The sequence below is a fragment of the Nelumbo nucifera genome, chromosome 6, assembly GCF_055504915.1.
Source record: "Nelumbo nucifera cultivar China Antique chromosome 6, China Antique-T2T, whole genome shotgun sequence".
Lineage (NCBI taxonomy): Eukaryota > Viridiplantae > Streptophyta > Magnoliopsida > Proteales > Nelumbonaceae > Nelumbo > Nelumbo nucifera.
The window spans coordinates 3616078-3628924 of record NC_142654.1 but is presented as its reverse complement, the minus strand read 5'-3'; the positions used below and the strand labels follow the sequence as shown (position 1 = coordinate 3628924).

At 37.9% G+C, this 12847-nt stretch overlaps 2 protein-coding genes across 2 annotated transcripts in view; one reads left to right on the top strand and one right to left on the bottom strand.

The window, feature by feature from the left end:
- The window catches only part of LOC104590399 (AGC (cAMP-dependent, cGMP-dependent and protein kinase C) kinase family protein), a 52221-nt gene extending 47149 nt beyond the window's left edge, over positions 1–5072 (top strand). The window contains exons 12-13 of the mRNA XM_010249067.3: positions 4349–4399; positions 4497–5072. Coding sequence (XP_010247369.1) covers positions 4349–4399; positions 4497–4588 — 143 coding nt within the window. The 3' untranslated portion in view covers positions 4589–5072. The remainder of the gene's footprint in view (positions 1–4348; positions 4400–4496) is intronic.
- A 3707-nt stretch (positions 5073–8779) lies between these two features.
- Positions 8780–12521, bottom strand: LOC104590398 (ran-binding protein 1 homolog b-like). Its single transcript, XM_010249066.2, has 4 exons — positions 12231–12521; positions 11917–12068; positions 11673–11798; positions 8780–9419 (listed from the first exon to the last, which is right to left on the bottom strand). Exons 1-4 carry the CDS (start codon positions 12389–12391, stop codon positions 9178–9180), a joined length of 681 nt encoding a protein of 226 aa, XP_010247368.1. The 5' UTR covers positions 12392–12521; the 3' UTR covers positions 8780–9177.
- Positions 12522–12847: the final 326 nt, after the last annotated feature.

The following is a 12847-nucleotide window of genomic DNA, read 5'->3' as shown; positions in this document are numbered from 1 at the left end:
CTGGACAAGAGATTAAGAGATGAAAGACGGTCTCACCATTTAACTTACAAAGGAAGCACCAGCTGGGGGACAAACACCAGTTTGGTCTTTTTCTTTGAAGCAAATCAAAGGTATTAATACAGCCATGAAACATGTCCCAACAGAAAGCACTAATTTTTGGGGGGATGGAAAACCACCAAACTCCAAACTTCCTTGACTGGGAAAGGAGAAGGGGAGGTAGAGGTGGCCACTAAGGAATTAAAGAAAGACTTACCTGAGAACAAACCATCAGGATTAAGGCCCCAAACCCTAGAATTCAAACCACCTTCTCTAGGACCATTGAATTCAACAAACCTAACAACTTAGACACTCTAGGAATTCCAGATTTTCTAAGGTTCCCATTGAAGCCTAAGTTCCAATTCAGCCTTGAAGGATGAGAATGCTAGCCAAAGAAAGCAGATACAGGTCTACTCTTAAGGCTAGAAAGAGCGAAACGTGAAGGAGAGCTCTCACCTAGAGGGATATCCCCAATCCACACATCCTCCCAAAACCTAATTTTCTGACCCGAAGCCAAGTCATACCTAGGAATGGCAACAAGGCGGGATCATATTCCCCGTCCCCGACCTCGATTTTGGAATAAAAGCCTCGGCTCCGATTCCTGTTGAGGATAAAAATTGTCCTCCATCCTCGATGGGGACAAATTCTTGCAAGGACCCAAATTTGTGAAATTTTTTAGTTAATAGTGTTTTTGAAAATAAATTTACTTAAAAGAAATAAAAATTTTAAAATATAAATAATATTTTTAATATATTTAATATGAATAATTTTTAATATATATAGTCGGGGATGGGGCGGTATGGGGACCTAATTCCCCATCCCCGACCCCAACCCCAACCCCGGTTGGGGATCCCTATTAATCCTTGTCCCCTCCCTGCCAAAACAATCCCCATGGGGTCAGGGAAATCGAGTACCTGGCGTGATTAAGGAAAGTAGGAAGAATCTCGTGGATGGCCTTCCAAGTAGCGGCTAGAGTAGCTCTACGAAGACAACCAGCATCCCATCCATTGCTTGACATTCCATGAATACTTGCAACAGCTTTGTGACATAACCTCTCATTCTCTTTGGGGAACCTCCAAATCCATTCAAACTTGGCATTACCATTCCCAAACCCCCTTTTGCCTTTAATTTCACCACCTTCTCCCATCTTACCAGATGATCTTTCTTCCCCCTAACTCCCAAAGAAAATCTCTAATGATTTTTTCAATTTTCCTCACTACCTCTTGGGGCATCCTAAACACTGACTGGAAAGTTGGCAAGGGTGGACTTGATAAGAGTTGATATCCCCCCTCCCCAGCAAAATATAGTTCATTTTCCACTCAGCTAATCTCTTAACTAAGGTCTAAAAAAATCTTTCTTTTTGTGCCTTTTTTGACAATTGTTAAGGTACCTTCACTAAAATCCATGTACCCTTTAGAAAGACTAGAATACTCTTCATTTTAGGTCAAGTTAAGGATTCATCTTAGTGATTTAGCAGCATGATGCCTAAAGGCTACATCTTAGTGAATGGGACAGTGGTAAATTTCTTCCCAGCCATTAGGGGTATAAGATAGGGAGACCCCTTATCTCCTTTTTGTTTTTACCGGTTACTAATGTTTTGGGGAAGCTAATCCACAAGGCAGACTCTAGGGGTCTCATTAGAGGTTGGAGGGTTGGAAGGGAGGACATCCCACTTACTCACTTATAGTTTGTCGATGATACGATCCTGTTTTGTGAAGGAGGTAATGTGAGCTTCATTAAGAACCTGAAATTGGTGATTCATCTATTTGAGCAAATGTCAAATTTGAAGGTGAACTTTGGGAAGAGTTGTGTAGTGGGGGTGAATCTGGAGGAGAGAGAGATAAGGGAGAGTGCAGAAGTACTGGGGTGTGAAGTATCAAGGTGGCCTTTGAACTATCTAGGGTTGCCCCTAGGTGATAATCCTAAGAGAGAGAGCTTTTGGAACCCGGTGGTGGAAAGATTTGAAAAAAGACTTGTCTCTTGGAAAAAGAATTCTCTCTCTCTGGGTGGTTGGATTACACTGATCAAGGCCACGTTAGCAAACTTACCCATTTATTTTCTTTCAGTGTTTAAGATTCCAGGGAAGGTTTGTAGAAGGTTGGAGAGGTTGATGAGAGATTTCCTTTGGGAACCGGGAGAGGAGAAGAGGAACCACAGGGTTAGCTGGAAGGTGGTGACAGAAGTAAAAATTATGGGGGTTTGGGGCTTGGGAACATTGGGATGAGGAATTTGGCCCTTCTGGGGAAATGGTTGTGGAAGTTCCCTCTGGAGCAGGAAAAGCTATGGGCTAGAATAGTGGCAAGCATACATGGGCTGAAGCAAAATGGATGGGATGCTGGAATCAAAGCTAGGACCACAAGCACTTCACCTTGGAAATCCATTAATGATTTGCTTCCAGTCTTCTCCCCTCATGTTAGGTATGATTTGAATTTAGGTAATTCCATAAAATTCTGGGAACAAATTTGGGTGGGGAATGTTCCTCATAAGGAACAGTTTCCTTTGTATGCTCTTTCTGAATTTAAAAATGAGATAGTTTCTTCTTTCATCACCCCTTCCTCTTCCAATTCGGGGTTTGGGTGGAACCTAGGTCTGAGGAGGGCTGTGAGGGACTCAGACCTTGATAGTATTTCGAGCCTCTTTGAACTTCTTGATAATGTTTTCTTGGACCCTTCTAAGATGGACTCTAGAATTTGGACCCCTACCCCCATGGGCTCTTTTTCTTGTGCTTCCTTCAAAGTCCTTTGTCAGTCCACCAGTCTTGCAACCTCCCCTTTCCCGGTTAGTGAGGTTTGTGTGGACCGATTCCTCCTAGGGTTGGTAGTTTTTGTTGGGAAGCCTATTTGGAAAGATTCAACACTGGGGATTTGCTCCAAAAGAAGAGACCCAATACTTGTTTGTCACCTCATTGATGTGTTCTTTGCAAAGCGGATGGGGAGACTGGTTTTCACTTACTGGTGTCTTGCCAATTTGCAAAGTCAATTTGGGAGTGGGCTTTTTCTCTCTTTGAGTGTAGGTGGAACCCTCCATCAGACTTGAAGAGCCTATTTTCTCCTTCCTTTTTCAGGTGGCACATGAAAAGGGGAATGACTATGTGGAGAGGTCTGAGGGCTGCAATATGCTGGACATTATGGGAAGAAAGAAATACTAGGATCTTCTCAGAAAATGAGAGAGGGGTGGAAGAATTGAGGCTGTGATCCACATAAGGGCAGTACAGTGGCTGAAACCACTAGAGCTATTTACAGGCTACACAGTGGAAGACATGTTAAGATTTGAGAAAGTGGGGTGAAATTGCAAACTGCACTTAGATCAAACCAATAATAAGGATGTCTTGGACTCCCCCACCTGCTGGCTTCTTAAAGTTAAATTTTGATGGGAGTCGTAGGGGGAATCCGGGACAATCAGGGATTGGAGGTATTTTTAGGGATGAGAACGGGGTCATTTCTGCCCTATTCTCAGGCCCAATTGGTGTGGGGGATTCCCTTAGAGCTGAGATGTTGGCAGTTATGGAAGGAGTTCAGAAAGCCAAGGAGATGAATGTCAGGAAACTCATAATTGAAGTAGGACTCGGAGGTGGTGATAGGGTGGCTGATTAAAGACAACTACGGTTTATGGAACTACAGAAATGAGAAGAGGAAATTCAGGTGGCTGGTGCAGGATGAGTTGGGTTAAGAGATCAGCTAATTCTTTAGCTGATGGATTAGCTAAACAAGGGATAGAAAGGGAAGCAATGTTTTGGGCTAAGCTGTAACTTAATTGTTTCTTTTGTTTCTTTTTCTCTTTTTCTTTCTTTGGAGGGTTTAAGTTGTAGCCGGAAGATAAGAGTTTTTGTCTTCCTTGCTGTAAATAGTTTGATATTTCAATGAATTTAATGAATCTGTTATTGATCAAAAAATAAATAAAAATTACTTGGTCAGTTACTTGCCATACAGAAGTTTTAGGACCTTCTGTCTGGAACCTTGTTCTGTTATCCATGGATTTCATGACTTAAACATGGAGGCACATAAAGTACATTGAGATAAATTGGAAGGTTTGGATACACAATCTTGTCTATGTCCAATAGATACATATGCTTGTTAACCAATATAAATAAATAAGTATACCAAAATATGCACCTAATATCAAAGATAGGGTAGGACAAAAACTTTTGAAACATATGAATTTTCTGCAGATGATAAGAAACATTATTTGTCTGAGTATTTAAACAAACCTTAAGTTTTCTAAATTGGTATAGCACAGTCTTGGTTTAATTGTATTCATGATTTTTTGTATTCAAGTATGGTCTTCTCTGATAATTTTGTTTTAACTCTTGCAGATATGAGGAGATTTAGACCACCAAAACCGGGATCTAATGATTCTAGCATCAGTAATGAACTAACTTAATATAAATGCTCAACAATGCTTCCTTTGAATCATATTTTTCTCGATTTGAAATTTTGATAGTTGATATTAAAATCTTTCAGGTGATTCCGTAGTTGACTACTCTTCAAAGCTGACATCAGACGAAACAGAAAAAGAGATGCTTACTCCATCAAGTGATGCCATGTCACCATAAAGCAGTACTGAGAATTTACCTTGTAAAGTTTTTGTTGTAACAGATGAAGCCCGCTCGATGGATGGATGGTGGAGATGCCTGCTTATTTCAGTCAGGTTTTGCCTAAATGTGCGCACACACCGACTACCACTCATTTTGCAGAACTGCCATCCAAGTGTACAGTAGTATTTAAGGAACCTTATTAAAATCTGTGGATTGGTTGAGTAATTATGGTAGTCTCAGCAGTAATGGTGGTTACATAACAAATGATTTTGCATTTGAATGGCGAGATGTGATATTTATCTCCTGGCTGCCCAGGTTGGCAGACAAAAACATGCCTTCTCTTGTGGCAGTTTCTGGTTTGTATTTTGTTTTTTCCTTTAAACTTTTCTGACAGCTTAGGAAGTTGAAGCAATAGATTGGTGTTTAATGATACAAATAATTGATACTTACTGTGTGTTAATTAAAAGCCAGAGCTTGGGTGGGAAAGTGTTATTTCTCAAAATCGAGACGATCTATAGTTCATCTTTTCACTTTTTTGTGATATTTAGCCGTTTTCAGGATTGTAATTGACTGCAACGTTGGCTCTTCGCTTTTGTTTTTTTTTTTTTTTCTTTCCTATTTTCATTATATATTTTTTGTTAGTTTTACACATTCACCTTTGATAGATAGTCGATGAAAATTTTTTATAGCGTCCCAAATAATGTCAAACGCCTTTTGTATTCTGTGCTGTGACAGTTAAAAGTGAACAGATACCTTTCTTAAGATGTATCTTGTACATCTAATATGGTTGAACCTCGGTTCGCACTACACAAGTTTTATTTCTCTCCCTACTTTGTGTAGCTGATGCATATGCTACGCAGTACGCACTATGTACATTCTATTTAAAGCTTATTTGTCTAGTATTTGAACTTCAACTCCTAAAGTTGTGTATAAAAATTATCTCGACTTCTGAAAGGGCTCATCGGCCACTTGCATGTAGGTAAAGGCCCTTCCCACTAGGCCACATTACAGTAGTACACATTAAGAACTTAAGATGTATAGATGTAAGATTGTAAATGTCAACTTTCAAATTGTGGCGTCTTAAGCCACCTTTTATGAATTCTCTCATTACTCATTAGTATCATATTGACCAGAACATTCAATAGAAAATAATTAATCAATCATTAAAATAGGCATTTTAAAATGTCATATTTACCCTTGACCAACTTCATAGTTGTACACTTGTACATATACGAAAGAGAAACCCTGAATTTCTCTATTGCCAACTTTGAGTGAGCAACATGAATTATGGGTTTATACAAATATGTAAGAGAAAGGACAAAATGATCCCACAAATTAAAATGGTAATTTGAGGAATAACATAGGGGCAAAGTGTTGGAATCTAAAAGTTTAGGGGTCTTTGTCACAATTGAAAGTTTGGGGATCCAAATGTCACTAACCCCCAAACTCCCAAAGTACAAGGTGGTAATCTCCATTTTATAGTTCTTTTTTTCTTCTACCACAGTTCCATCCAGTCTATACAAAATATGCTCTTGAACCCAGGTTGATAGCTAGTGTGACTGAGCCCAGGTTGCCCACATTCAAAATATGCTCTTGAACTACTAGACTAACTTACCATGACATACTAATAATTGAAGTAAAATAACATTTACTTAATTGTCTCCACACAATCCAAATAAATAATAATTTTTAATTATGCTAAACTAAAAATTAAAAAGAAATCTTCAAAATAATACTTTAAAAACATTAATGAAATGAATAATCTATTAGATCCACATTTACATCAAAAATAATTTTTAATCTAAATAAATTATAGAAATTAAAATGCTAATAAGAATAATAATTATTTTAGTAATTAAAACTTATAGTTTTAATCAAGGTTCAAAGCAAGGTTCAAACTATCGATACACTGATAGGGGCGTATCGGGCGAATTGATACACACTTTGGAGATGGTTTTTTTTTATTTTTTTTGCAACCGGTTCAAGGGGGCTGGTTTAGGTCTTCTCTACCCCTGAACCGGTCAGACCTCCGATACGCCCATCCCAGAATTATAAGTATCAGTCGATACATGTCGATACTTTAAACCTACCCTTCTTTTTTAAGTTCTTTTTTTTTGTTCAAAGGAGCCGATTTAAGTCCCTGCTACCCTCTAAACCAGGCCCTGAACCGATACAACCCCTGTAGAGGCGTATCGGGAAGGGCCCGATACGTAATGATTTTTTGAACCTTGGTTTTAATATGATATATACCTTAAAAATCTTAATAGATTTGATATATTTTTAAATTAAGATTGTATATTTTATAAATGGTTAAATAATATTTTATATTACATTAAATAACATTTATAATTTACAAAGAAATAAAAATAATGTTTACAAAATATTTAAGAATTTAATGTAAATAAAATTATATGAAACAAATATTAATTATAATATATTTCTTCATTATTTCTTATAGGGCAAATTTCTTAAAGTACCCCTACTATTTAGCTAATTGACAAATTGTACCCTTACTATTTAACTATTGCCTTAAACCACCCCTACTTTTTATGACAATTGACTAGCTCTACCTAGGGGTGGATCCGAGCCGAGCCAAGCCGAATACTACCAGGCTCGAGACTGTTCTACAAGGCTCGAGCTCGAGTTAGAACCTTGAGCTCGAAATTGGCTCGAGTCAAAAATTCATAAGCTTGAGCTCGGCTCAAGCTCGAACTCAGTTGAAACCGAACCGAGCCGAGCTCGAGCAGTTCGTGAAAAGCTTGGCTCATTGCCACTCCTAACTCTACCCCTGCCGTTAGTGTCCATTAATATTCTGTCAAAATCCATACACATATGACATCACGTGACGTTTAAAGTTTATTTAAACCCAATATTACCTCCATCCCCTTCCTCTCAATGCACCATATCTCTGTCTCTCTCTCTCTCTCTGAGAAGGTCTCTGTTCCTGCTTACAGAGAGAGAAAGTGAGGGAGGTCTATGGATGATGTTGACATTACGGCACAATTCCGCAGCTCTGGGTTTTTTTTTCTCTCAATGCACCATATCTGTCTCTCAGAAGGTCTCTGTTCCTGCTTACAGAGAGAGAAAGTGAGGGGGTCTATGGATGATGTTGACATTACGGCACAATTCCGCAGCTCTGGGTTTTTTTTCTTCCATGAACTCAAATGATGAAAGAAGCCAGAGTTATTATTTGATTTTGTAGGAAAGGCTTCTGCAGCTCCGGGTTCAACGGAGTATTTAACCCACCAGAGTCAACTCAAACAAAGGCAAGCATGACCATTACAACCGTCAACCACGAACTCAGAGTTGTGGAGCATTGAGAAAATGAGAAGAAAGTCTAAATGTCTAATAAGTCTTATTGAGCTTGGCATCAACGGAAATGGCCTTTAAACAAGGAATTCTCCTCAGTTACTTTCATGTTTGTTGCAGAATTGAAGAATGTAAAAATGTGCCAGAGAAGGAGATAAGGTTTACTGCAGAACATGATAAATATCAATTTCAGCAACTATTCCACATGGCACAATCAAATGGGTTCCAGTTCCAGGAGATGACACCATAGTGATACGGTTTTAAAAAACAAAGGTTGAGACATGGCGCCGAGGAGTAACTGGTTTTCTTCCTCCATCTCTCCGTTGCGGGCAAAAATAAAAAAGATAAGGCTGCGTTAGGATAGATCGGCCGGTGGAGACATGGAGCTCAAAGAGGATTGCCAGTGATGCTACAACCGCAACAGCAATAGGATTGAAGGAGATTCAGAAGACAATTTAAGGGCAAAAGGAACATTTCGTCCATTCTATAATGATTTAATGGTGATGGCAGTTGTTTAAGACAATTAAACAATAAGAGTACATTTTGTCATTTAACTAAACAGTAGGGATAGTTTAAAAATTTGCCCTTTCTTATATACAAATTAATATTTTTCAAACCGTATACATAACTGAGATGCAATCATGCAACACCCAATGCCAATACTTCGCTCCATGTCAAAAATACAGAGAAACTTTATTCATCTCAATTGACTTGCTTCATCTCTCACTCTGAAAGGCAAGAGTGGTCATTCTAGATTCATCTACCACATTCCCCTTGTGAACATCCAGGTCATCTATTAACAAAGTGCCCTTTTAACCCTCACCCGGTCACCCCCACATGACGCCGCACACACAAAACACGCACAACAAGCACGAATAAATGAGGAAGAACCGAAGAAAATGAACATAAATCAGAATAATTATGACAAATAAATAACAATCAAGAAGGATACCTCGTTAAAAAAAGAAAAGGCTCCCAAAAGACCCTTCAACAAAGCTAAACCAACAAATATCCAAAACCCTGATATTACAAATGGAGACCCAGAAATCAAACACCCTTGTCACCTGCAAACCAAATATATAAAAAAAAAATGAATGGACCGTATGAGCAAATATCATTGACCACCCATTAATTTAAAGTCTGATCTCACCACCTTGACAACACATCCAAGATCCAACCACAGAGCCCTTATATCATAAAATTCAACGATATATAATATTTGCATGACTCTGTGCAACACTTGACAACAACCATCTCTATAGGAACACACCCATAAGAAAAGAAAGACGCTTTTTTCTCTATTTATCAGCATCTGGTTTTTCCGCCTCTTTTTTCTCTTCTTTTTCCTCCGACTTCTTTGCATCCCTTTCTTCCTCTGCTGAAATGGGCACCTCTTGCTGGGTTTTCTCCTCATCTTTGCTTTCCTCTACACTCAACCTCTCTAGAAGATTTGCAGTAGAAGTGGCCTCTTGGCTTTCCCCAGCAGTGTTCCGTTGAGATTCAGCGACCTCTTCAACCATTTCCTTGAATTTTTTGCAGTCTGAAAAAAATGTAGAGAAATAACCAAACATAATGACAATTAAACACATAAAATTCATGTAATTTATCTTTTCCTTTGTGCGAGGACTGAAGAATATTCATGGTGACCACTAACTGCACTGACCATTGTTGCTTTAATAACCTAAATGAATCGAAGTTGGTGTTAAACCAAACAAGAAATAGCTCATACTAACTGAACAATTACCTCTGACGAGCTTTATGAAATAACCACGCCCTAAAATTGTTTTAATAGATGTTATATATCAAACCAGCATGGTATGAGCAGGTTATTGGTTTGAGGATATTGCAACTCAAGCGTGCAAACCCCCCCCCCCCCCCGGAATAGGATGATGTTCTGAACATCACAAGCATATAATAAATCATAGAGAAAGTTGAATGGAACTGAATTGTAAATGCTAAAAAATTCGTAATATCATTCTTGTTTTTTAGAAAATTATCAAACCTAGAAATATATAGTAAAAGCTAAAAATATAGCAAAATGTCTTGCCATATTTTCAATCCATCCCCATAAAAGTGATATGAAGTTTTATCACTTAGGTTACAAGTTCAAGAGCTAAAATATATAATAAAAGCTAAAATATAGCAAAATGTCTTGCCATATTTTCAATCCGTCCCCATAAAAGTGATATGAAGTTTTATCACTTAGGTTACAAGTTCCAGAGGACAATCAACTTTATCTTCAAAGTTGATCAACTTGCAAATAATGGCTCCTTAACATACAACATACATAGTTACATGCAATGGAAAGCAAATTGAAAAAGGTCTTTAAATAACCCAAAGAAGTCTTCTTCTGTATGGATTTTGAAAGAAAATACCCTTTAAAAATTAAAATAGAAAAAAAAAAGATGAAGTAAATACCCAAGTTGGTCAAAATAATTTTGGATCACATGAATCAGATAAAAGACCAACTGAAAACCAAACCAACTTAAAGACAAAGTGTATTCTCAATACACAGATGAATGTTTATAGCAAACATACATATACATGAAAACATGCATGCATGTATGCATATATACATGTTTGTGTGCACACCTGTATCTATGGCTCTGACATGTTTAGGGCCATCTTTTAATCAGTATGTTTGAAACCAATTTTTTAAGAATGTTTATGCACTTAGAGTTTTTCTTAATGGTTATCAAAGGGTTTGGAGGAAAACAATGATATCAAATCTACTAAAATTCTCCTGGTTCTTTTTTATGTGATCATATTCATGTATACACCTTCTTTACATGAAATTATATTTTTCTTTGTTCATAGTTTATAAAGATAACTCATGAGACCCGTACCCCATGCATCTAAAGGTCCTCTCTCCTTGTCTAATACCTCCAAATTTGTCATTATTTTGTCTTGTCAGGCGAGGTGTAAAGAGCCCCTAAAAACACATCTCACCAAAAGGGGGGACATTACCCAATAATGGTCCTGACTATCTGCAGTCCTGGGAGGGTTATATTGGATACAGACCAAAATCTTTGTTTCTTTCTTTCATAAAATGGAATGGCGCCCTAGATTGCTGGGGTCCTGATCCTGCATTTTTTTACTATAAGTCTTGCCATTAACTCCTTTGTATCCTCTACAACTCCTTGGACAGTTGGATATAAGAAAGCACAACTGATGCATATGCTACAACAATTCACGGTAGAAGTGTCAAGTTTGATGACTGCTGACTGTTTCTAAGAACATAGAGCATCATTAGCCTAAAATGGTAACACTTTCCTATGAAAGGATGTATCTTGTTTATGGATAAAGAAAAAAATGTATTATTGTAGAGATATCAAACAGACTTGTTGACGCATCTTATCATAACTAGCGGATATAAAATCTACAAAAGAGAGGTAATATTTACATTGCAATCTTACCAGCTATACTTTCTTTTATTTTTTATATTTTATAATTTATATGCTTGACTGAGGTGGGGGCCCATATAGATAACTAAGATAAACTATGACAATGCATTATATGAATCTTTATTTGCAATGATCTGATCTGTGCATTAGAAAAGGCATGCAACTGCATTGTATGTTTCTGATGCTTAGGCATATACATACAAAAATGTGCCTATGTATAATAACCATAAAAGAATCAATGCCCAAGCAACTAGAATCCAATAAAACATCAACAATTTCATCGACAGATGACCAAGAAATAATGATAGCAACATGTCAAGAAAAAAAAGGGAAATGGAGCAAAACGGGTAGCAGCAAGACAATAATTGACATCAATCTCCGATACTCACTCTCTATCGATGCAAACCGAATGCAAAAGAGTTCATCCTTCACCTCCCCTTCAGAGAAATCTTTTGCATGCCAGAGGCAAGATTTATCATTCCCCGCGTGTTCCTGAATTGATATGGAAGGAAGGACTGCATAACACCAAGCAGTAAAAAACAATTAGGAACCAGTAGAGACCTCTCCCTGATGCAAAATTAATATGATCAATTAAAGATGAGTATTTAAAAACATACAAGAGCATGAACAAACCTAAATGGTTGGCGCAGATCTTAAGCGTCTTGCTCTGACGCATAACTAATCTAACCTTCCCGGTCCCCCTGTGGTTGAGAAGTTTCACAGTCCCAGTACCTCTCTCCTTCCACTGGCTTCCTTCTTTGTCATATCGATACAGCTTCGATTTTCTATTCTCGATCAAAGAAAAAATCCGATCAGTTCAAAGCCGAAATTAGAAGTTCACACCAGAAAAAAAAAATAGAAAATATCGCAGAATAATAAATAGTTGATAATTTGAACAAGAAGCCCTAAGAAAGAAATACTAAAGATGCGGGTAATCAAGTAGATACAGATCGAGAAGAACATCTTCTTCTTCCTCTCCACTAGTAACGGCAACCTCCTCGAGCTTGACTATAGGGGCGACCTGGGCTCCGGTGTCTTCTTCCTCGCCCGCCGCCGTTTCTGCGGCTTCTTCCTCCTCCTCCCTGCGCTCCGGATCAGTACTCGCCATTACGATAACAACAATCACTCGCAACTCAGAGAAATCACAACAAAGCTCAAGCTTTAGCTTCCGGCGTGCAAGGAAACGCAGAGAAACGTATCTCCAGACTTCCAGTGAAAATGGGAAGAGATCATATAAAGTTTCTTGTTAGTAGGGTTTTTTATTAGTTAAATGCTTTCGTGAGGTCACTCCCACATGAGGGGACCTTCTTTAACGTCGGATTAGAATCTACATGATATACCAATCCGCATATTAAAAATTCCCTTTTGCGATCGTTAATACTTGGGCTTACTGCGGTCGTTTGTCAATAATAGGTAGGGTTGGATTCGAGCCGAATAGTATAAAGGCTCGATCTCGGTTCGATACTATTATATAACGTTCAAGTTCGGTTCGACTCAGAATCTTGAGCTCGAGTTCAATTTAAAAAAAATAATAATTTATAAAAATAAAAAATTATATATATAA